At 33.1% G+C, this 22,444-nt stretch overlaps 2 protein-coding genes across 2 annotated transcripts in view; one reads left to right on the top strand and one right to left on the bottom strand.

Moving 5' to 3' along the window:
- The window catches only part of Clic (chloride intracellular channel protein 5), a 42,185-nt gene that overhangs the window by 12,066 nt on the left and 7,675 nt on the right, over positions 1-22,444 (bottom strand). The gene's annotated exons all lie outside the window — the stretch shown is intronic.
- On the top strand, positions 17,601-21,677 carry LOC111510080 (mitochondrial pyruvate carrier 2-like). The gene is made up of 3 exons (XM_074171449.1): positions 17,601-17,738; positions 17,805-17,908; positions 21,390-21,677. Exons 1-3 carry the CDS (start codon positions 17,704-17,706, stop codon positions 21,653-21,655), a joined length of 405 nt encoding a protein of 134 aa, XP_074027550.1. The 5' UTR covers positions 17,601-17,703; the 3' UTR covers positions 21,656-21,677.

The raw sequence follows: 22,444 nt of genomic DNA, 5'->3' as shown, positions 1-22,444 counted from the left end.
GGTTGTTCCTACTACACCAATATATTTTACTTTACCAAGTACGGCAGCAGATACGTTTTTTAATAACGTGGTTGCCAGACATGTAGTAACGCGTGTCAGAACTGGTGCAAAATTGATAGTCTGGCTATTGGAAAACCAGTAATATACGGGCAAGCTGTCTGGAAGTCTAGAAAACTGGAAAGGTTATACCAATATGTAAAACAGTTCCCCAAGTAGATATTGGCAACTATCGCCAAATTTCATTATGAAGTGTTCCTTGAAAACTACTAGAAACAATAGTTGTAAATAGAATTGTCTTATTTCTTGATGAATAAAAAACCCTCTTCGATCAGCAACATGGCTTTAGAAAAGACAGATTGGTTGAAACAGCTATTGCTGGAAAATTTGAGTTCATTCACAATAATATTGATGGGGAAAGCATGTAGTATCAATTTTATTCGATCTAGCGAAAGCTTTCGAATCAGTAGGTAAATAATGAAATTATGATCAGATAAATTGTACAACGTTGATATCAGAGGATTTGCAATTGCATGAATTGAATCATTTACAACTTTCTCGTCAATAAGGGATCAAAAAATATTTCAAGAGCGATAGGATTGGTAATTATTTGTGATAACAAACTTGCGATCATCAAGAATCACTATGTATTACACCCCCCTGAAGAAATAAACGACCATTCTGTTTAATATAGTTTTGCGCAGCCGCGCAAAGGAGGGTTACAAATGAGGCAGCAGGCGCGCGTGTTGATAAAAAATACTTTTTTCAAATGAAGAAATACATGTACAGTGAGTTCGAATTATATCAAGGAGGTTAGGTACAGCGCCATCTGCCCGCGAATAGATCAAGCAATAATGTCGATAGTTCTGTCAAATACAGATCCCAAGCTAGAGAGTTACAAACAAACATACATACATACAGATGAAGCTAATAAAAGCGTGTTAAAGTTAAAAACACCAACAGATCGGCCAGCAATATAACATAAGAATGAAGTGTTTAAATCATAAATGTGAATGTTCACAGATCGGTTGGAAGCATAAGTTTCACACCAAATACACAAAACGGGACTACGATTATCGCATATTATGAATCAGTTGACGAACAAATGCGAAAAGTGGGTGAGTACGAGCTCTAGTTCCATTTCGATTTTTTCAACCTGACCGGAATGTGCGTAACGGTTCGAAACGGTAGACAGAATAATAACATTATTTATCTAATGAAAATGTAAGGCAGGTACGGCTTCGTTATGCGGGAGAGAAGGAGGCCTGCCACTTCTGATGGATTACCTGATTGGCAATTGCCATAAAATTCATGTGGCCATTTCTTTCTACTATTCATATGGGATTCAAAACTATGCCAAGTTGATAAATGAAATGATTTTTGCCGAACCTGCTCAAATTTACGTGTAAATGCTGGAACGGATCTTGAATCTGAAGTGCCTCGGAAGTTGTAAATCGTTAAAATGTTATACGAAGAATTATCTCCGACGCCAAACTAATGTTTTCGAAAAAGTTGTCGGAATTGTATACCACTTCAATTTAATACCGCGCCATCGTATAAACGACTCATACATCAAATAGAATCTGCCGACTGGCTTATCTGACTGATTTCCCTATCTTTAGTGATATAAAATCAATTTCCCTGAAGTGCAAATGTCTCAGAAGTATTTATCATCAAGTATTTACTGGGCTCCTTCATTTATATCCAGATCTGAACGCTTAACACACGGGAACACCAAAGAGCACGAAATTCATTAAGCTTCTTTCCCAAAAACTAATTTCTTCTAAAAATTATACCCCTTCCAATTTTTCAGCAACTTCTTTCTGCATAAGGATAGAAGACTACCTCACCATATAACTCTCTTGATCGTTTCACAATTATCTGGTGTGTTCCAGAGTGTTCCCGAACTTTCTAAACCATTCCCAAACACTCCAGTTACAGAATAACTATAAAATATTATTTCAAACAAATCGCGGGTCAAAATAATTCATGCTTATGGAAAGTGACAATGACAGATCGGAAGAAGACAGATAAAAACATTGAAAGAACGAAAAATGGAACGTTTTTACACGCTTTATATTAGCTCCACCTATTTGTTTGTTTGTTTGTAACTCTCAAGCTCGGGATCTACATTGACAGAATTATCGACATTATGAAATAGGGCAAAAACTTGCTGACAAAATCCTGAAACCCGGTTCTTTTAAAGACCAAACAGTTGAAATCAATAAAAATATGTTCTTATATCCCACACACACTGAAGAAGTTTTACGAATTATACAAAAACTAAAACTAAAAAAAAGTCCTGGACACGACGGTTTTACTGCAGAAATGTTGAAGCATATAGCAGATTTTATAACAGTCCCTATTACCCACATAATTAATAGTTGCTTCGAAAACGGAATCTTTCCAAACATTTTGAAAACAGGTGTTATCAAACCGCTCTTCAAGAGTGGTGATAAACAACAAATTGGCATGCGGGGTAAGCCGCATGATCTATTGAAATCGTATCTCTCAAACCGTAAACAAGTAGTCGATATTGATGGTGCAGTAAGTACACCAAGGACGATTACCTACGGGATTCCCCAAGGTATGGTCTTAGGCCCTCTTCTGTTCACCATCTATAAAGACAGCCTATTGAAAATGACCTCTGAAGGAACTATTCTGAGCTTTGTGGATGACACATCAGTATTTTATAGTGACGATACATGGCAACAACTGAAAGCGAAGGCAGAAAAAGATTTCAACAATATCAATAAATGGTTTTTATACAATAAACTAACTTTGAATGCGGAAAAGACCAAATACTTACCCTTCACCTCCTATACTAACAATTTGCCGAATATGGGGCCATTGAATATAAACCAGAATATATCAATTCCAGAAGCCAGCTCCATTAAATACCTCGGTATAAAAATTGACCGACATTTGAAATGGGATTTACATATATCGTATCTCACAAATAAACTTCGAGGATTCATATCAAGATTCAAACTCTTGAAAGAATACCTTGATATCACCCATTTGACAACTGTGTATTATAGTTTAGTTCAGTCCCAACTTTCATACGGCATAATAGGATGGGGAGGAGTAAATGACACACACTTTAATTGCCTCAATATTGTACAAAGATAATTTATACAAAGAAAGTGGCGTTTTCGATATTAGACAACTCTATTGCCAAAAATGTTGCAGAAAATATACAAAAATGAAATTAAAATAACACGCTCGGATCACCCATACAATACTAGGAGACAAAAACATAGAGTTGTAGTGGGACAGACACTGCAGCTATCTGGGTCCAAAAACTTGGGATTTACTACCTAAAACCATAAAAACTAGTCAAAACTACGTTAAGTTTAAGAAACAAGTAAAAAATTGGCTAAATAGTTATGACAGAGATATATTCCAAAAAATTATTTCACTGTAGAAACTGCAAAAATTCAAACCTGTTATAATTTATTAGTTTTAACAAATTGTTTGTCATATTCAAAAGACAATGATATATATCTCTAATAAGACTCTAAATGAGACTTTTTACCGACTGTGATATTTATCCCATGTGATACCTTGCATAAAACTGTTAACCATCTATTGGTGATATTTAGATAATTTGTAATGTGATATATGTATATTATGTTTCACTGAGATTTCAAACCGATCGTGTTATTCACTTGATCTGGATGCGACGCTTTTACCGACTCGACTGTGATATTTTATATCATGTAATATCTTGCATGAAACTGACAATCAATCATTGTGATATTTCAAATATTGTATTATGTGCTACATGAATGTTTTTTTTGTCATTTTTTTGAAGCTTTTCTAGAGGCTATATCACCCACAAGGAGCAATCTTGCGATTGTTTCTTCAGTGATGCCATTGTTTATTTATGCAGCTCTCAAGCACTACTGATATAAACTTATGTATTCAATATTGTAATTTTTTGATAAATAAACATTATTATTATTATTATTATTATTATTGCCTGATGTATTCGCGGGCAGATGGCGCTGTACGTAACTATCGACATTATTGCTTGATCTATTCGCGAACAGAATGCGCTGTACATAACCTCCTTGATAGGTCGTTCAAAAGAAAATCAAAATAAAAAAATGGATTTTAAGAATTATAAGTGTTAGCGAAATTTTGTACTACAGATGAAATATTTAGATATATTTAAATATTTTCTCCCGCCTGGCTGCGGGATGTTAACCACTACATCTACATCGTTCTTTGACCCGACAACTTTGTCAGTGTCAAAAGACTGTGCCTAAGTTCGTGTATTTTAATTTTTCTTCTTTAATTACAGCTTCCACTCTGTACGAAACGACAAACATGCGGTTTTGTGGTCTTGACGAACCGAAGCCTGTTGTGTATTTGTTTTGACTCATCACGGTCGACGGTCGTCATTAAATTCCAAGATGATTTCGATACCATACTTTTTCTAACGTTACTTCAACATGCACATGAATGAATTAATAACTAATTATAGCCATTATGTAATGCATAATCCGATGCGGGGAATTACGTCAGTTTTCAGCTAAGATTATTATTTTTATTGCTCACACTTGAACGCTGAGTAGCCGATACGTTTTGGATACTTGGAAATTTAACTCTGCGCTGGGTCAGTCGAACATTTTTGAAGAAGAGCGTTTTTGGTATATTTGCATTACTTTTCAGCTGAACTGAGTCGTGCATTTCGAACTATAGAAAACGATTTAAAGTTGCTCGTTTGTGATAACACACAATTGATTCTACGTTATCGTTTTCGTAAAGGAAACGTTATCTTTCAGTCTTATTTTAGCTTGTCCTTGGGGTTTAGGATTTTTACATAATCTGCAAGATTCATCGGTAACAAATTAGCAGACGAAAAGAGAAATGAAAATTTCTATGTTATTTACCACTTTTATTTGTAACTGACGTTACTGCAGTTTCGTCCTATAAGGACATTTTCAAACTTAAACAATAAACTAAGAATGATTCATTACATTCGCTAATATATACCATTCAGGTACTTGATTGAGTACCTGAATTTACAGTTCACAATGCGCATGTGCCAATTTAAAAACCGGAGAGTAAATTAAATCGATTTGGTCATTTAACAGGTTGCACCCGCAATGTTTATGCTTGTGAATTTCCAAGGATTCTAAATAATTGTGTTTGCAACCCTTCCTTGCATAGTGCAGAATTTCCGTATTGTTTAAATTCGGAAACTTGTGGTTGCATACCAAGGAATGGTCCCAGTCTGAAGGACCTTTCATGTTCAGCATACCGTTTTTGGAAATTTCGTCCGCATTGTCCCATATAAACACTATTACACTCCGGACACTTAAGCTTATAAACTCCAGATTTCTCAACTTGTCGACCTTATCTTTCGCATTGAAAAGAAAATGAGATAACCTGGCAAGTGGTCTGAATGCTACTTCCACATTGTTTTTTCTGAAGAAACCTGCGATAATTACTGTTCTTTTTCCAAAATATGTTAGCGTTACCCATTTCTTGATTTCTGGTTGTTTGACCTGAGGATATATTAATCTGCAAGTGGATTTCCGGCTTTGTTTCCTGACTAACTTCTGGATAGTATCTGCTTTGAAACCGTTATTATGACCTATCTGTATAATTGTATCAATTTCCCTAGCTAGATTGTCTGCAGACAAAGGCAGTGAGAATGCTCGGTGCAGCATTGAATTGTAGGCTGCTAATTTATGACTGTCTGGATGGAAAGAATCGCTTGGGATGGTGATGTCTGTATAGCTAGGTTTTCTGAAAACATTGAACTCGAATTTATTCTGATTGTGTGTAATGGCCAGGTCTAAGAAATTTATTAAATAATAAATAAATAAAATATTTATTAATCCTTTCAACTATTGTTAACAATAGATAGGATAAGTCAAAAACAGTGTCATTAAGTTTTAATTGACAAACAGGACGAAACAAGCACAATGATGACTAACATAGACTATGTAACATACACTTCGATATCATCTCAAAATTGAAAAGTATAATTCAAATTCCTCAACAGTATAGAAACATTCTCTGATAAGGAGTTCCCTAAGTCTATACTTAAAAACCGCCAGGGATCCCGCGTATTTTATTTCTTTCGGAAGACAGTTAAAAAAACGGCAGCCTGCATTGATGGGAGATTTTTTGTAATAGGAGTGTTTGGGCTTGTTCAATTTGATATCATTTTTATTTCTGGTATTGTAAGAATGTGAATCACTATTAATGGGAAATGAATGTTTGTTATTGAAAATATATGATAATAGTTTCATTAAATAAATTGATATAACCGTGAGGGTCCGTTTAGTTTTGAAAACCTGTCTGCATGATTGGCGACTACTAATGTTAAAGATAAGCCTTATAATTCTTTTCTGAGCAACAAAAATTCTTGTTATGTCTGATGCCTGACCCCATACTATAATATTGTAGGAAATTGCGGAATACACAAATGCACAGTAAACCTGTAATAATGAATCTGTGTTCAAAATATTTCTTAGTGTTGCCAAAATATAAAAGCTTTTGTTGATTTTTTTACATACTATTTGTATTTGATCTTCCCATGTTAGGTTACAATCTATGAGCGTTCCTAAGAACGTAACTCTGATTCAGGCACAAATCGAAAGCTGTTGAAACCTCAAAGGAAGTGATATGGTCTACTTTGGCTTGATCTAATATGTCTAAAATGAGGGGCTTACACTCGTTGTATGGTATGTTGGAGAACATACTCTTTACATCGAATGAAACTAAAATTGAATTATATGGTGTGGTTTGGTTCCTTATGTTTTCTACTAAAGTCAGTGAATTTTTAATGCTGTGAGGTGGGACGAAATTGTTAATATTTTTGAACAACTTGTTAAGACGTATTCCTAGTTCTCTTACCGGACTATTTATATACGAAACTACCGGTCTTATGGGGTTATCCTCTTTATGTGTTTTTATCAGGCCATACAGTTTAGGGCAAGAGGTGATTCTCCGTTTATCTGATTCCGTGAAAATGATTTTAGTATCTAAGAGGAAAGTTTTCAGTTCATTTTGACTATTTTTTGTCGGGTCTTTCTTGATGACAGTAAGGTTTTCATCTCGAATGACTGACTCAATTTTCTGAACATATGCTTCTCGTTCAAGGATAACTATGGCATTCGATTTATCAGCTTTCGTGAAAACAAGATCATTATTTCTTATTTTTTGTTGTATAGTTTTTATTATGCCGGTTTCTCTACTGTTTGATAAAGAGAATGGATAGTTATGAATAACTTCATTTATCTTGTATGCCCCTATATCTCTATTGCCTGTCTGTTTCAGTGCAATAGCTGTATCTGTTATCAACGTATCCAAACTATTTTTATTAATTATTGCTGGTGTATACTTCGGCCCCTTGGACATTGTTGAAATTTCCTCTTTGTTAAATTCTACTTTGGTCAAGTTGATGATTCTTTCACTAAACTGGATATCTGGTTCGACTGATTCGCTGTGCATGATATGTTGTTGTTTCTGTGTTAGTGCCCTAACTGAGTTGAGTTTCCTTTCACTGGTTCGGAGTATTTTGGAATATAATAACAGTGTACTTTGGTGTCCTCTTTATTCTTGTCATAAAGAGAGGCTTGAAAAAATGCAAAATCGCTTTTCTAAATATATAATTTGGAAACTTGGCCTACCCTACTTTGGATTTACCTCGCAAATGAGGCTGTCTGTATTAGATTTATTATCACTGGACAGACGTAAACTTGTAATGGTTCTATTCCTTCATAAAATAATAAACTTCCACTACAATTGTTCAGCTATTTTAGATGACCTTTGCCTTTCTGCTAACTCAAAAGAAGCAATCGCATTTTTTCATTTGGGTTGCGATTCCACAAGACTAACTATGGCTCGATGGCAATAAGTTGTAGGCTTCAAAAAAATTTCAATACATACTTTTCAGAACTTAATTTTTTTCATTTGTCATATTTAAAATTCAAAAAAATGGCAATTAGACGACTTCATCAAGAGATTGTTCATTAAACTTCTGAATAGTCGTTTTTTATTTCTTGTAATAATCATAACTTATTCTGGATTCGTACATGTCTTTTTTTTTAATTTGAACTTAATGCACTATTTGACAAATGAAAATGCATACCTTTATTTAATATGAAGTATTAACTTGACTCAAGGGTTTGTTTGTACATTGATGTAACATTTGGGACTTTGTTACAATTCTGTAATGTACTTGATATAGTTACGTTTTTGTTTTATAATTTAGTTATTCATTAGTGTTGTCTTTTCAATATTTTTTCTTTTTTTATGTTCCAGTTGGTATTTTATTAATAGTTTGTGGTGTATAAGACTGATAAATAGGTTTATTTATTTTTAAGCAATTATAATAGTTTATATTAAGGATTTTACTTGTTGGGTTCATAACTGAACTCTAATGCTTGACTGGTTTCAACAATTGAAACTTTTTTGATGTACCATTTGGGATTTTATAATAATTCTGTAGTGTACTTGACCGATAAATAAATAAATAAATAAATGCAATGCACTGTATATTGTTTACTTACTCACTATCTTTCATATGTAAAATTAGGATATTTTTCGGATTTATTCTGTTTATATCCTTAGTTCGTGCAATAAATAAATTACCACCTTGAGAAGTGCTCAAATTTGATCATCACTCTAAGGTAGACATTGTGATGCGGTCAAACACAGATATTTATTATTTAGTTTATAGTGATGAAAGGAATATTCTCTATTCCATTTTTAAATTACTACTTTCCAATTTCTTTCACAGTTATGCGGTTTTTCTCTATCAAGAGAGCTTAACAGCTCAGTACGGGTTGTTTTTCGACAACGCCAAACATCAATAGTTCCGAGTAGAAAATTTCATCAAACAATGTCTGACCATTAAAGTGACCAACAAATAGCCATAATTAATCGAATGAAGTTGGACACCGGGTCAATAAACGCGGTACTGTCGATGATAGCTGATTCGCCTTTTCACTCTAGACCACGTGAATTATTTCATTATTGCATTCAATTACAATACTACCTTGGTGCATTTATAAAGTCGTTGCGATGTCACAAATTGAGAACATAGCTGTTTTTCTGCTTATTGTGTGCTTATTTTTAAACTCGGTGACTCCGACAGAATCGTTAATGAACAATTCGTGTTTCTTTACATCAATCTAAATAAATTATGTGAAGTCTTCTTTTGGGGAGGTCCTCAATCCATTTGAGTAATGGAAATTTTGTGCTGGTCCCTATAATCAGTTAATTAGGCTCTTTAAAGTAAATATAGAAACAATTTATAATCATTTCAGTTGGGACGGTTGATGACGTCTGCAGAACTAGTTCTTAATGAATATATATATATATATATATATATATATATATATATATATATATATATGTATTGATGTCAATTGATAAAACAGGTGTTACTACTGCTTACCGTTTCGCATTCAAGTGTACCCATATGCCTTCTTTGTTTGCTAAAATTTTCCGATGGTTCACATATACTCGACTCAGCTCTTTTTGGTGACATTTTTCAGCCCTGTCCAAAAATTACGACCAAGGTGTCATTCGATTCGTATTTTTGCCTATGAAGTTCAAGTAAAGGTCCGAAAACGTGCTGATAAAAATTACAAAAGTTATAAACAATTAAGTGAAAAAAAATGGGGCTTTAGTTTTTTCTTAGAATCTCGGAAAATTTTCAAAATTTTGGAAATTTGAAAAAAGATTTGAAAAGATCAATGAATTTACGTAAAAAAGTCCCTAGTCCCGAAACTATATCTCGATTATTTATAATTTTTACAGAGCCCTGAAAATAGAGCCTAAAGCGGGTAGTCTGGCTTCTGCGCGCCTTTCGTCACTCTGACATAAAAACAAAAAAATTTATTTAAACATATTAAATGTAAATATTAAGGAATGAAAAAATTCATGTAATGTTGGGATACATCAATAAACGATAATCCGCAGTCAAAAAATTTTTATCCCAATTTCAACGTTAATTATAAATTTGTTAATTAATAACTTTTTCTGAATTGAAAGTTAATATAAAAATCTCTATAATTATCAAACTAAAACCCTGGCATTTTTTTTCCTTTGGTGAAGTTATCCTTAATAGGCAAAAAATAGATTACCGTTGCCAAAATAAAAAAAAATTTATTTTCTACTTTTTTATTGACGCAAATTCATTGATCTTTTCAAATTATTTTTCAAATTTCCAAAATTTTGAAAATTTTCCGAGATATTAAGAAAAACCTAAAGCCCCATTTTTTTCACTTAATTGTTTATAATTTTTGTAATTTTTATCGGCGCGTTTTCGGACCTTTCCTTAAACTTTCTAGGCCAAAAAAACGAATCAAATGATACCTTGGTCGTAATTTTTGGACAGGGCTGAAAAATGTTACAAAAAAAAGTACATGTGAATTAGACTATCTCCTACAAAAATCGAAAAACCTTGTTGTATGATCTGATCATTTAAAATAATTGTTGATACCTAAGAAAATGTAGAATCTCAAAAAACGCTCATTTCACAAATCTATTTCTGATTGTTAATGATAGATGGTCATGCATCAGGACATTTCAATTTAATTATCGGGGTACAAAATTGGAACCAACTTTTAATTTTGGTGTCTTGAGAAAGTTCGTTCCTAATTTTTCTGACGAAATATTTCAGAAATTGATTATCTTTCGATGTTGTGACCTCATATAAGTGCATACACTCTCTGCGTAATATTCACAGAATCGTGAAAGAAAGTTTTTGGCTTCCTACTTGTCCACCTGTATGCGAAAACAATGTGGGAATCTTCCAAGGTAAGGAAGGAAATAATCAATTAAAAAAATTACTTGTGGGTATCCCTCAAGGATCAGTACTTGGCCCTATGTTAATCATAATTTACATCAACGACATTTTCAAGCTCCGTGTGTCACCATTCTTCACTATGTACGCAAATGACACCTCACTTATAATTATCAACACCCCAGAAAGTTTAATAACGGGAAACTGTGACGAAACTTCATACTTGTAGTTAATAAATAATTGGTTCTTGGCGAACCTTCTTTTTCTGAATATTGCCTTAGATTGCATAGCCCCCTGAGAACCTGTGAATATATCTCCATTAATGTCACCAGAACGAAGTTTCTCACCGCGAGGATCTTGTATCCAAACTTCACACAATTGCCTATCAATTTAGGAATATAAAAAAAAATTTGAATGCTGATCAGTTGTGGCAGTTCTATTATGTACAGGTAGAAAGTAGACTAAATGGACTGGCGATGGGATCCCCAGTATCTAGCATTATATCCGAAATATACCTGCAAACCATAGATGAGAAAATCTCAACAATAATAAAAGCACATAATGAAAAAGGAGAATGGGTCAGATACGTTGACGATGGACTGTACATATCACAAAACAATGGAATAAGAATATATCAAATAACAAAGGATATTAACGAAATAAATCAAAAACTGATTTTCACCATAGAGGAAGAAAACAACTCGAAACTCAACTATCAGGACATAACCATCGGATATAACCACAACAAAACACAATTTCAAATGGCAATATACAGGAAACCTACACAAACAAGCTCCACCATACCCGCAAGTTCAAACCATCCACCATCACACAAAATGGCTGTCTATAACGAATTCATATACAGAATGTTAATTGAGAGTGATAGGAATCATTAATATTTTCTCGCTGCTCCAAACTAGACGCATGAATTTAGTTTATATTCTCAGGCTGATTAGTTTCAGCCACATTCCCAAAGAACGACTAGACATAATTTGACTAAATTTTTTGGTGAAACAATGCATGGTAATCCTTTAATTAATTAAGAATGGACTTTTAACCTTGCGAAATCAATTTACTCTGAAGTGCAAATTCCCAATTTGAACAGAATCTTACGGTTTTAATGGCATTTTCAACAGCTCCTCTGAATGGTCTATAGAGATACTTGGTTGAGGTATTTTTTTACAACTGAAGATCGTGCGTGAACATAAACCTCAACTTTTGACAAACTGAAAGTAATAAAGTAATCAAACAGCCACAATCTAAAAAATATAAAACCTGTAGTGAAGAACTTAACATGGACATATTTTAGCCTCCGAAATAATAAGATAAGTATCTGTAGAGTTTCTTAGCTCTTTTTTTATTGCAAACTTTTTGATTACGGTTACTGATTACAATTTTTATATTTTTCAGATGTGGAAGGTGAAAATAACCATACATAGGTCGATAAGAATCTCAAACTCGATGTACAAGTCTAGAAACCTTACACATTTTACCTGTATATTCGATTCAAATCGTTACTTTACACTTCTTATTATTATTAATATTACTGTGATTCTTAAATCATTTTACAATTGTTAGTAAATGAATCTATCTACTACCTACTGAAGCCTAGCACGTCTCAGAACTGCACAATTCTGACTCGTTTTGCGTTTCAATAAATATTTGTTTAATTTCCATTAGTTCATTGAATGTTTTTTGCCTATTTAGCACAACCAAATAGGTGACAGAACGATAACGTTTCTAAAAGTAATCGGAACGGAAAATAATGATTAGCGAAACAGCGAAATGAAAACAATTTAACGCCTGAAAAATCAACTAATTATATCGTGGATAAATTCACTCACAATTATTCAATAACTATTTTTGTATTAATATCGAACATCGGTTATATAAACGAGTCAATTGAGAGAAGTAAATAGATAATATTTTGGCAAACAAGTACATTGGAATGACTGATGTGAAACAGCGAAATTATTTTCTACAAATAATATGCATAAAAGAACATATTAAGACAGGAACTACTCGTAATTTGACATAATGAAAAATAAAATATTAAGAATGTTTTCCAGTTAGTTATTGCAATACATCACTTAAGATCTTAAATTATAAATATCAATAATGAATGTTTCAATACAACTTTCACCATCATTAGAAATTTAGTTAAATAATGTTTTGATATTCCTGTTATTAACAAATAAGAAAAACATCAGCTGACTTTGAAATACAATTTTGTCAATCTTTATGAAACCTATTCTTCAAGCATGTGTCGTAGAGCTTTATTTTTGATGAGAATTGATTATCAAATAATGAAAATTGTATAAATTTTTGTTTGAAGGTGGTTGACAATGTTTCGTGGTGTATTTCATCAGTTCGGACTTCCATTGTCTAATATAATATAAATTGATATGAAATTCCAGAAAAAAATTAAAAAGATTAACAGTCGACTGAGAGAGGAATCATCAAAACTCTACTAGACCTTGTTTTCGGGCTCTGTAATACGAAGGAAGGTCTCGAAAAGGATCTAGGCATCATCAAAAATGGCCTTCAACAGAATAGTTACTCCATAGTGATGGTAGAACAGGCTTCAGCTAGAAGACAGCAAGAGCTCAACAAGGAAGAGAAGCCTCCACAACCAGTACTTGTCCTCCCCTTCGTCAGAGGATTATCGGAAAGGATAAGAAGGATTGGGTCCAAGTATACATACCATCAGGACCTGCTTCAGATCTGGGAACACTATCCGTAGCACCCTCACGAAAACTAGGCCACCAAACGCGGACTGCGATTCAAAGAATTGCATTTACCGGATACCCTGCGAGTGCGGAGAATCATACATCGTTGAAACTAAGAGGCTATTGAAAGTTCGCATTGCTGAGTTTTTTGTTTAATAAAATTGTTATTTTTCTGTTAATCTTTTTAATTTCTTTGAGGGATTTCAAATCAATTTATATTATATTAGACAATGGAAGGTGTGTAAATTTTATTCCACCAAGAGAGTAGACTTTACATTTACTGAACCTTGAGACAGACCAAATATACGCGGACATAGACTTGATAGTGTGTCGAAGAGTAATTTTGCAATCTTCGCAAGAAGCTGCTCACTTTCACTTTCTAAATTAGGTATCACTGTCAAACAGGATACCTATGTATACCGAAAAAAACACAACTGTATATAATATAGGCATCCGACCTCAATGTGACGAGAGAGATAGCGTATTGCCGAACTAGTGGGAAGAGAATCGCAAAGTCGCTTGCGCATGGCGACCCGTCGCCACGATATGCGTCGCCACGCCAGCAATCGGTTTTACGTGCGCATATAGACATTTTACATGAGAAAGTTACGTAGCAATTTCACATGGTTGAATTCAAATTCTAAGGGTGATGGATACCAATACATACATACAATAAAGAGATAAATGGGACATAAAATATGAATGTGTGAAAGTAAACGATAAAAAAAGGGAATAGAGGTATATGGACAAGACAGGAAGGCAAAAGAATGGTGACTGAAGATTTATATTGAGACAATCAAAAGCAAAGAAACATACATTAAGTATGTTCACTATAATAAATCAACAGGGCAGAAAATGTAATTGTATAGAGGTTAATGCAAATATTTGGTAAAATTATTGAGGAATTAGCACATAAATATTATGGTTATTCACTACTTATGTTTAATGAGAAGTTTCGATAAATATAATATAAAAAATGGATTGGAGAATTTAAGTAATTAGCATTTGAATATTTTTGTTCGTTATATTGGCAAATGTTTCAACAGTAGATGTCGCTGAGGTAAAATGCTAGACGCCAAAAGCTCTAAGGCCAGCCCTGGTTACAAAATATATAGTACCGCAGAAAAAACTCAATATTCTAGAAGTGAAGATCAAAGATCAAAATAAATAAGCCTGTCAATCTGAAAGTTGCGATCACAATCACATTAGCTTTGTGATAAAAATATAGAAATGTGTGAATCAAAAGAGCACTAAAAAGGTTACTTCAAGCTTTCTAAAAATTCAAAGTACGAAAGTATCAAAAATATCAGCGAAATATACCTAAATAAGAAAAATTATTGGAGCCTGACTGGAATCCTTTAACTAGTTATCAAATTTGTTCGAATATTGTGGAAAAGATATCTATGACCATTCTTCCTAGTAAATATGATCATTTCCATTGCGAACTGTCCTACGTCATAGAAATTATTCAAGTTGTTGCTCCATCGACCCAACGAGTGAGAAAGTTTCGTAATGGCCATTTATGGCAAAATGCAGGAAAATAAAAAATGTTGCGTCATGTCAATGAATGTGAAATTGAAACTGACATTTTCCGTAATAAGTAGATGCACGTACATTACGTTAAAAATTATTTTTCAATTATACAGAAAGTCGGAAGTCGGAATGTCGACACATGAATAGACTAAGCACGAAAGAATACAGATTTTCAATATAGTGGTATCTGTAGAAACTGCTGCAATTCTATTCCATGCAGATTTGTGTGAGCTGGATATACCACGTCTGGCTGGAAAAGAACAGGATTTTTGGTTCAACATGCAGGAACGAGAATGTCTGCTTGAAGTTTACTATGCACTGTGGTAGTCCGCTATTTCATATAGTTTAGTACCTATAAAAAAATTCTTAGGTATTCAACTTTAAAAGCAGGTAAAAACGGAAACCTTCATGGACAAACTGATGATTTGGTTTAAATATACAATTCATAACTTTCTTTCAAACTATTTTAATCAGTTTTAATCGTGAATTTGTCACGATATCAATCCCAAATGAGATTTGTGTTTCGAAATTTGAAATAAATAAATATGTTAGAAACCGTCAAATTGCAGTTAATGACACGCATATATTTATGAAAAAACATTATATTTGGCCGATTCGTACATTTTCTTCGATAAATTATTATCGTTATTCTTTTTTAACATTTACCAAAACTTTCAAGGGTTATAACTAATACCTATAACTACTATAACTACTTCTGCGAAAGTCGATGCTGCTGCTTCTTTAGGAGAAAGTTCCAAACTACGGAAATATCAGAATTTGGGAAATAATTATATCTTTCGCCCAATAGCTATTGAAACGTTTGGTGTTTTTGGCCCTGAAGCCTTACCTTTCATCAATAAAATTGGAAAAAAGGTAACCGATGAAACCCACGAATCAAGAGCCACATCTTTTCTCATTCAGAAAATTATTATAGCCATCCAAAGAGGAAATGCAGCTTCGTTTTTCGGTACTCTCCCTGAATCCAAAAAACTTGATGAAATTTACTTGTTTCCTGAAAACCAATTTTATAAAGAAAAGAGAGGTAATAAGAAACCACTTTATGAAATTAAAATAAAAGCAAATGGAAAAAATACTTTGTCTCAGCAAAATTCTCAAATGGGTTTCAAAGATATTTCGGATTGTTCAGTGATAAATTCTTCAGTCAAAACCTTTGGGTTAAATGGTTTAAAAAATATTGGTAACACCTGTTTCATGAACAGCGTAATTCAATGTTTATCAAATACGAGATGGTTATTGGAATATTTGAAAAAGGATGAATTCATGAAAGATATCAATACTAGTATTTCTAGTATGAAGGGTGCTTTAATCAAATCGTTTGCAGAAGTCATCAAGGAGTTGTGGTCAGAAGACTCATTTGATAAAGTAGTAAATACAGCCTACTTAAAAAATCAGATTCAAAGTTTTGCTCCTCGATTCATGGGCAATTCTCATCAAGACGCCCAGGAGTTTCTCCGTTTTCTTTTAGAAAGAATAACATGAAGAGGTTAATATAATTAATGAGAAACCTAAACCTAAACGGAGATTGACGAAAAATTGAGCGACAGCGGAAATGCACAAGAGTCATGGCTCACATATTTGAGGATGCATAACTCTAAGTTTGTAGATAATTTCGTTGGCCAATTGAAATCCACGATGAAATGCACACACTGTGGATACTCTTCAGTAACATTTGATCCTTTCTGGGATTTGTCTCTCTCCATACCACAAAGAACCGACCAATTGAGTTTGTGGCAATGCTTAGATTCTTTTATAAGAGAAGAAACTTTGGATGGAATTGAAAAACCGACGTGTTCGAAATTCAAGGAAAGGAAAAATGCATAAAGTCCCTATCAATCCACAAGTTTCCCTATATTTTAGTAATACATTTAAAAAGATTCTCTCCAATGGAAAGTAGAGGCAAATTGAATGATGTCATCGAATTTCCTCTAGAAGGATTGGATATGGACAATTTTGCAGCAGAAAATGTGGCTACTTGTTATAATCTATATGCACTTTTAAATCACAGTGGGACTACTAACAGAGGACATTATACAGCATACTGCAGACACCCGTATACTGGTGCATGGCACAAATACAACGATTCACACGTGTCACCAATTTCACCAAAGTCGCTTGTGAGTGGAGAAGCATACATCCTCTTTTATGTAAAGGATGGAATAAAATCGCACCTTTAATTATTATTAATTTTTTGTTAATTTCTTACATAGTGAAATACTAGTTTTATAACTATGTCAACACAATATAGTAGTTTTACCTCATACTAATACCTGTGTCTCTTGATGTATGTCAACCTACATTAAGCTCTGAGCAAGTCATTGATATTCAATATACCGATCAGATATAATATATTTCGAAATGATAAGGATAATCCACTCCTAATCTTATCGATATATTCGGAAAACAATTCGTTGAAGATATATACATAACTATTTTATTGGGTTTCAACTTCATTATTTTTTGATACCATATGATGGAATGATTTAATTAAAATTATGATAAATCTTCGACATAAATTGCAGATACTCTAATAGCCATATTTGGGCTATTAGAGTATCTGCTATTGATATAATTTTCAAAACAATTTGGCAAAATTATCTAGGCGAGTGCTCTGACTTTAAATCATGACATGTTAAATCTGACAAAATGTCAAAAGTATTGAATTCCGTGAATTTTATCAGGTATATTTCAACCGATTATCTATACTATTTTCTTAATTGATTATCAACTATATTCATTTTTTGTAGATATCCAAAACGAATATTGACGGAGAACCAAAAAAAGTATCTGACCCATCGATATGACCATTTGGTTCCGAAGAAATTGCTACCACTCTGGCACCATCCAGCAGGTAAATAACATTGAAATATAGGTACAGTAGAGTCGCTACAAGCGTCCATTCAAGACAGAAATAACTCAGTCTTATCAGCGTTGAGAAAATTTCAGATCGGGTAACTATTAAAGAATTGTCCACATGATAGTAAGAGCTATGACAATAATATGAATGTGCAAAATGGATAAGAACTCTTTTTCCGTTAATCAGCTATCGCACCCCTACGAACGACAACCCTCAGAAGTCGAAACTTGTGCGAACTAAGGACTTACGAGGTCTTACCATTTAACGTGTAATTCCTAACACGGGTTGGACAACAGCAAGTGAAAATCGATCGTTCAGCCTAGGGCTTGAACCATCGATCAACAAGGCGGCCGATTTGAGTGAATGAACAAAGCATCCACGTGAAGGGAAAAAATAAAATTGATGAATAAATAAGTATTGTTTGAGAGAAATTGAAATTAACCTTATTTACAGAGTATTTACATTTAACATACTGCGCCAAAAAACAATAGTATATTAATAAACGTGCGAGAAAAGTGGACATTACTCGTGACAACGACGTTTCCAATTTAATTAAATTCTTCTTCGGGGCTCAAAAAGTAACTTCTTCGTGTTAATATTACTACTTTAAAAATTATTAGTAAAAAACATAGTAATATTAACACGAAGAAACTACTTTTCGAGCCCTGAAGAAGAATTTAATCAAATCCGAAACGTCGGCAAGAAAACAATTGTTTTTTCAAGAAAAAGTTGATCCTGTTACCCAAACAACCTTCCTTCAGAAAAACTATTGGATCACTAAACTAGTTAACTGAATACTATACTTTTTCTATGACATTTTACAGGAATATTTCAAAAAAAGATTCATTCGTGGAGAATGTTCCGAATTAGAGTATTTCGTAAGAAGAAGAAGAAGAACAAACTCGCCGTTTAATAACTAAGTTCGAATTTTGGGAATATATTATCAAGTATGAAATTCTTGAGGCTTTTTGCTATTGAAAATAGTTGAAACACAACAGTAGAATTTGCTCATCTATTACAAATAGTGAGTTATGAATCTGGTCAATTGTGATTGGTTCGAAGATGTGTATTATGGATCATTTTGGCTACTTTACTAACAAGGAACAGTAAAATAATTTCATTCATTTTTTAGAGCTCATTTCTATTTCAATAGTCATAAAAAACATTATTATTGAATATACATTTTGTTCAATAGATGTGAGTATTGGGAAGACAAAAACAATATAGGTTTTGCTTCTTAGGTACGAATATGTAATTTGAAAACAGTTGTTTCGAATTGAGTTAATAATATTACAGTGTACATAACAGAATGTTAGAAGATTGTATTCACATAGGATAAGAATTTACAACTGTATTGTATTTTCTAAATTGTTATTTCAATAAATATACTGGAAGTGTTCGACTTGATAAAAAAAAAGTAAGTGGTGACTCATTCAGACGGGAAAACAAGCTTGAAAATGAATTTCCATTCAGTGGAGTACATGCACGACAATGGGTACTTAAACACTGATGAACATATGCAAAATATAGATTAAGTCATTAATTTCTTCAAAAAAACCACGAAGTAATATCGTTCTGGAAAGAAAATAGTCATACAAAACAATTTTCTTCTGAATGGCCTGATAACTAATGTCAACCAAAAGTATTTTTTATATAGTTCAGTGTTCATATAAAAGTATTTTTTTTCAAAAGTGATTTTGTTTCGTGAAAGTAGCTATGTCAAGAGGTCTTTTTCTTCCAGTTTGTGTCTGAAAGTTACTTCTTGGCATGATCTACATCGTTGAAAAAAGGTAATTTTTGAAACTGATTGCTTCGTGTATAAAAATGGAAATGTAAAAATCCAAAACCTTTCTTTTCAAAAAATTCTTCTCTTCAAAAAATAAACCCTTTCCAATCTAAAATATAGAGTGAAATTAAGTGAAAAAGTATACACTTTACGTTAACAATATTTTTTTTCAATTCTGATTTGAAGCAAACTATGTGTAGTTACGAATCTATTAATTAGTGATATTTTGATATTGATATTGTTAATGTGTCTACCATCACATGGTTATTAATTGTTATCTTATAACATGTTGTATGTGATCCGAAAAAATATTATTATTCTTAGGAAGAATAATATTTTGAACGAGAAGAAGAAGAGTAACATTCCAAATCATCAAGAAATTAATAATTTTTCATAAATTCTTTACCTGAAACGGATAATTCTACAACCCTTTCAGATTTCTACAAAAAAATCCCCTTATGAACTCGAAATTCTGATTCAAAGCTGTTGACGATTTTATTGTTCTTGAAATGATAAATTCAATCAAAATTAATTCTACAGGAAGCGATGGAATAAGCTTGAAAATGATCAAACTGTGTTGTCCTCAAATTGTTTCCTTCATTACGCATATAATCAATTTTTGTTTTTCCAGTAATGTGTTTCCATCTGCATGGAGATGTGCCATTGTCACAGTGTTACCAAAAAAATCAAATCCAGAAAATTTCAAAGATCTACGTGGAATCAGTATACTACCTACGATGTCCAAAATTATTGGAAAAATAATGGAAAAGCAAATTAAAGCATATTTTGACAATCACAGACTCCTTCCTATTATTCAGTCTAGTTTCAGAAAAGGCCACAGTTGCGCTTCGGCACTTCTCCATGTAGTGGATGATATTATGGAAGCTACAGACACGGGTAAATGCACTATCTTAGTTATGCTCGATCTATCCTTGGGCCTGTTCAATTTTCGCTATATATAAGTCAAATTATCAAACGTTTGGAATATTGTCGAATGCACCTTTATGCAGACGATACTCAAATTTACCATTCATTTGATCCTAATGACATTGCTGATGCATGTGAACGCATCAATATTGATATCAACGCATTTCTAGCTGCTTCATCTTCAAACCACGGTCTACAAATTAATGCTAGTAAGTCAAATATTTTAGTCTTTGGCCCAAAAAAAAAATAGAAATATTGTGAAAAATCTTGTGGAAATTAAAATTGGACAAAATATACTCGAAGTGGTTGATTGTGCTAAAAATCTAGGAGTCATTATAGATGAGAATCTTTGTCTTGAAAAACATGTGAATGAACTAATTCGCAGAGCATATGGACATTTGAAATTGATACACAGTAGTAGACAATATTTATCAAGAAAAATCAAATCAATACTTTGCGAGAGCTTGGTTTTGTCCAATTTTAATTTCGCAGATTGTCTGTATGGTCCAAATCTCACAGTTTTTCATTAAAAAAAAATACAAAAAATACAAAATTCTTGCTTGAGATTGATTTTCGGTATTCGTAAATATTAAAGCATTGCCCATACTTTGAAATATATAAACTGATGGAAATAATTATTTATTATGTAACATGGAAAATAAAATCGCTATTATTATCATTATCTCTTTTGATTTTATTATTGATAACCGTAAACCGTTGTATTGAACGGTACCATTTCAACTCCTGTTTGGATAATTACAGGTCCACAAACGATATTCTTCTGGGCGCCATTCGTGAAATGGGGCTTGGTGATAGCAGGGCTGTCCGATCTCCAAAGACATCCAAGCACGATTAGCGCAAGACAATGCACTTCTCTAGCAGTTGCCGGCTACATCTGGTCCAGATATGCTTTGGTTATCACTCCGAAGAGTTACTTTTTATTCAGCGCCAATTTCTTTGTAGCTGTCACACAGACATGTCAGTTGATTAGAGTATTCTTCTATAATCGATCACTTGCTCAGAAGTAAAAATATATACTGTACCTATTCATTGTATTCTTGTTGAATCAACCTCAAACTGATTTTAAACCATTTCATCGCAACAGAAATTATTAGAAGTTGCTCAAAATAATCTGGTATTTTGGTAATTTGATATGCACGTCTCAACTTCTTCAATCAATAATCAGGATATTTTGTACAACCAACGTGTAATAGTAGTATATTATATACCTAGGGTGAGAAGTGAGCTATTATTTACCGAACAGTTTTATGTCCTGAGGCGCGTAACGCCGAGGGATATAATGAGGTAAATAATAGCTTTCTCAGCCGAGGTATATATAGAATTTTTTTCACTACTAACATTGATATATTAACAATTTTAATTTTGGCATTAGTAATTTTCTGACAATTTGTTGAATATATCGGAATATCAAGTAGAGTGGAGCGTGTTTCTAATCAGACTGGCTTTATTTATGTAAAAATTTGGCATGTGTCAAATTTTGATATGAATCTAGGAAATATCTCATTGCATTTTTGATACATTTCAATGTTCCACTTCTCTCATCGCTTCTGTATGTTCAGAACTTAGAATTTATCAATTCTGCATTATAGTGAGTAAAAAATTTCCTTGGTTATATGATAACCCAAGGCAGCTAATGAATTGTTGCATGTCAAATTGAAACGGTACAGTTTCCATACGCGATGTCGATGATAAGTGCGCAAGATCTACTTAGGCCATGAAAACGTTTGCCGGCGTTTCCATGACAACCAAACACTGTACAATGATTATTATTGCTGTCAGTTTGCCAAATGCGTTTT

The sequence above is a fragment of the Leptinotarsa decemlineata genome, unplaced genomic scaffold (assembly GCF_025532065.1).
Source record: "Leptinotarsa decemlineata unplaced genomic scaffold, Ldec_3_MD MMD2_tig00000010_RagTag_RagTag, whole genome shotgun sequence".
NCBI lineage: Eukaryota > Metazoa > Arthropoda > Insecta > Coleoptera > Chrysomelidae > Leptinotarsa > Leptinotarsa decemlineata.
The sequence above is the reverse complement of the archived record's forward strand: the minus strand, read 5'-3'. Positions and strand labels throughout refer to the sequence as shown.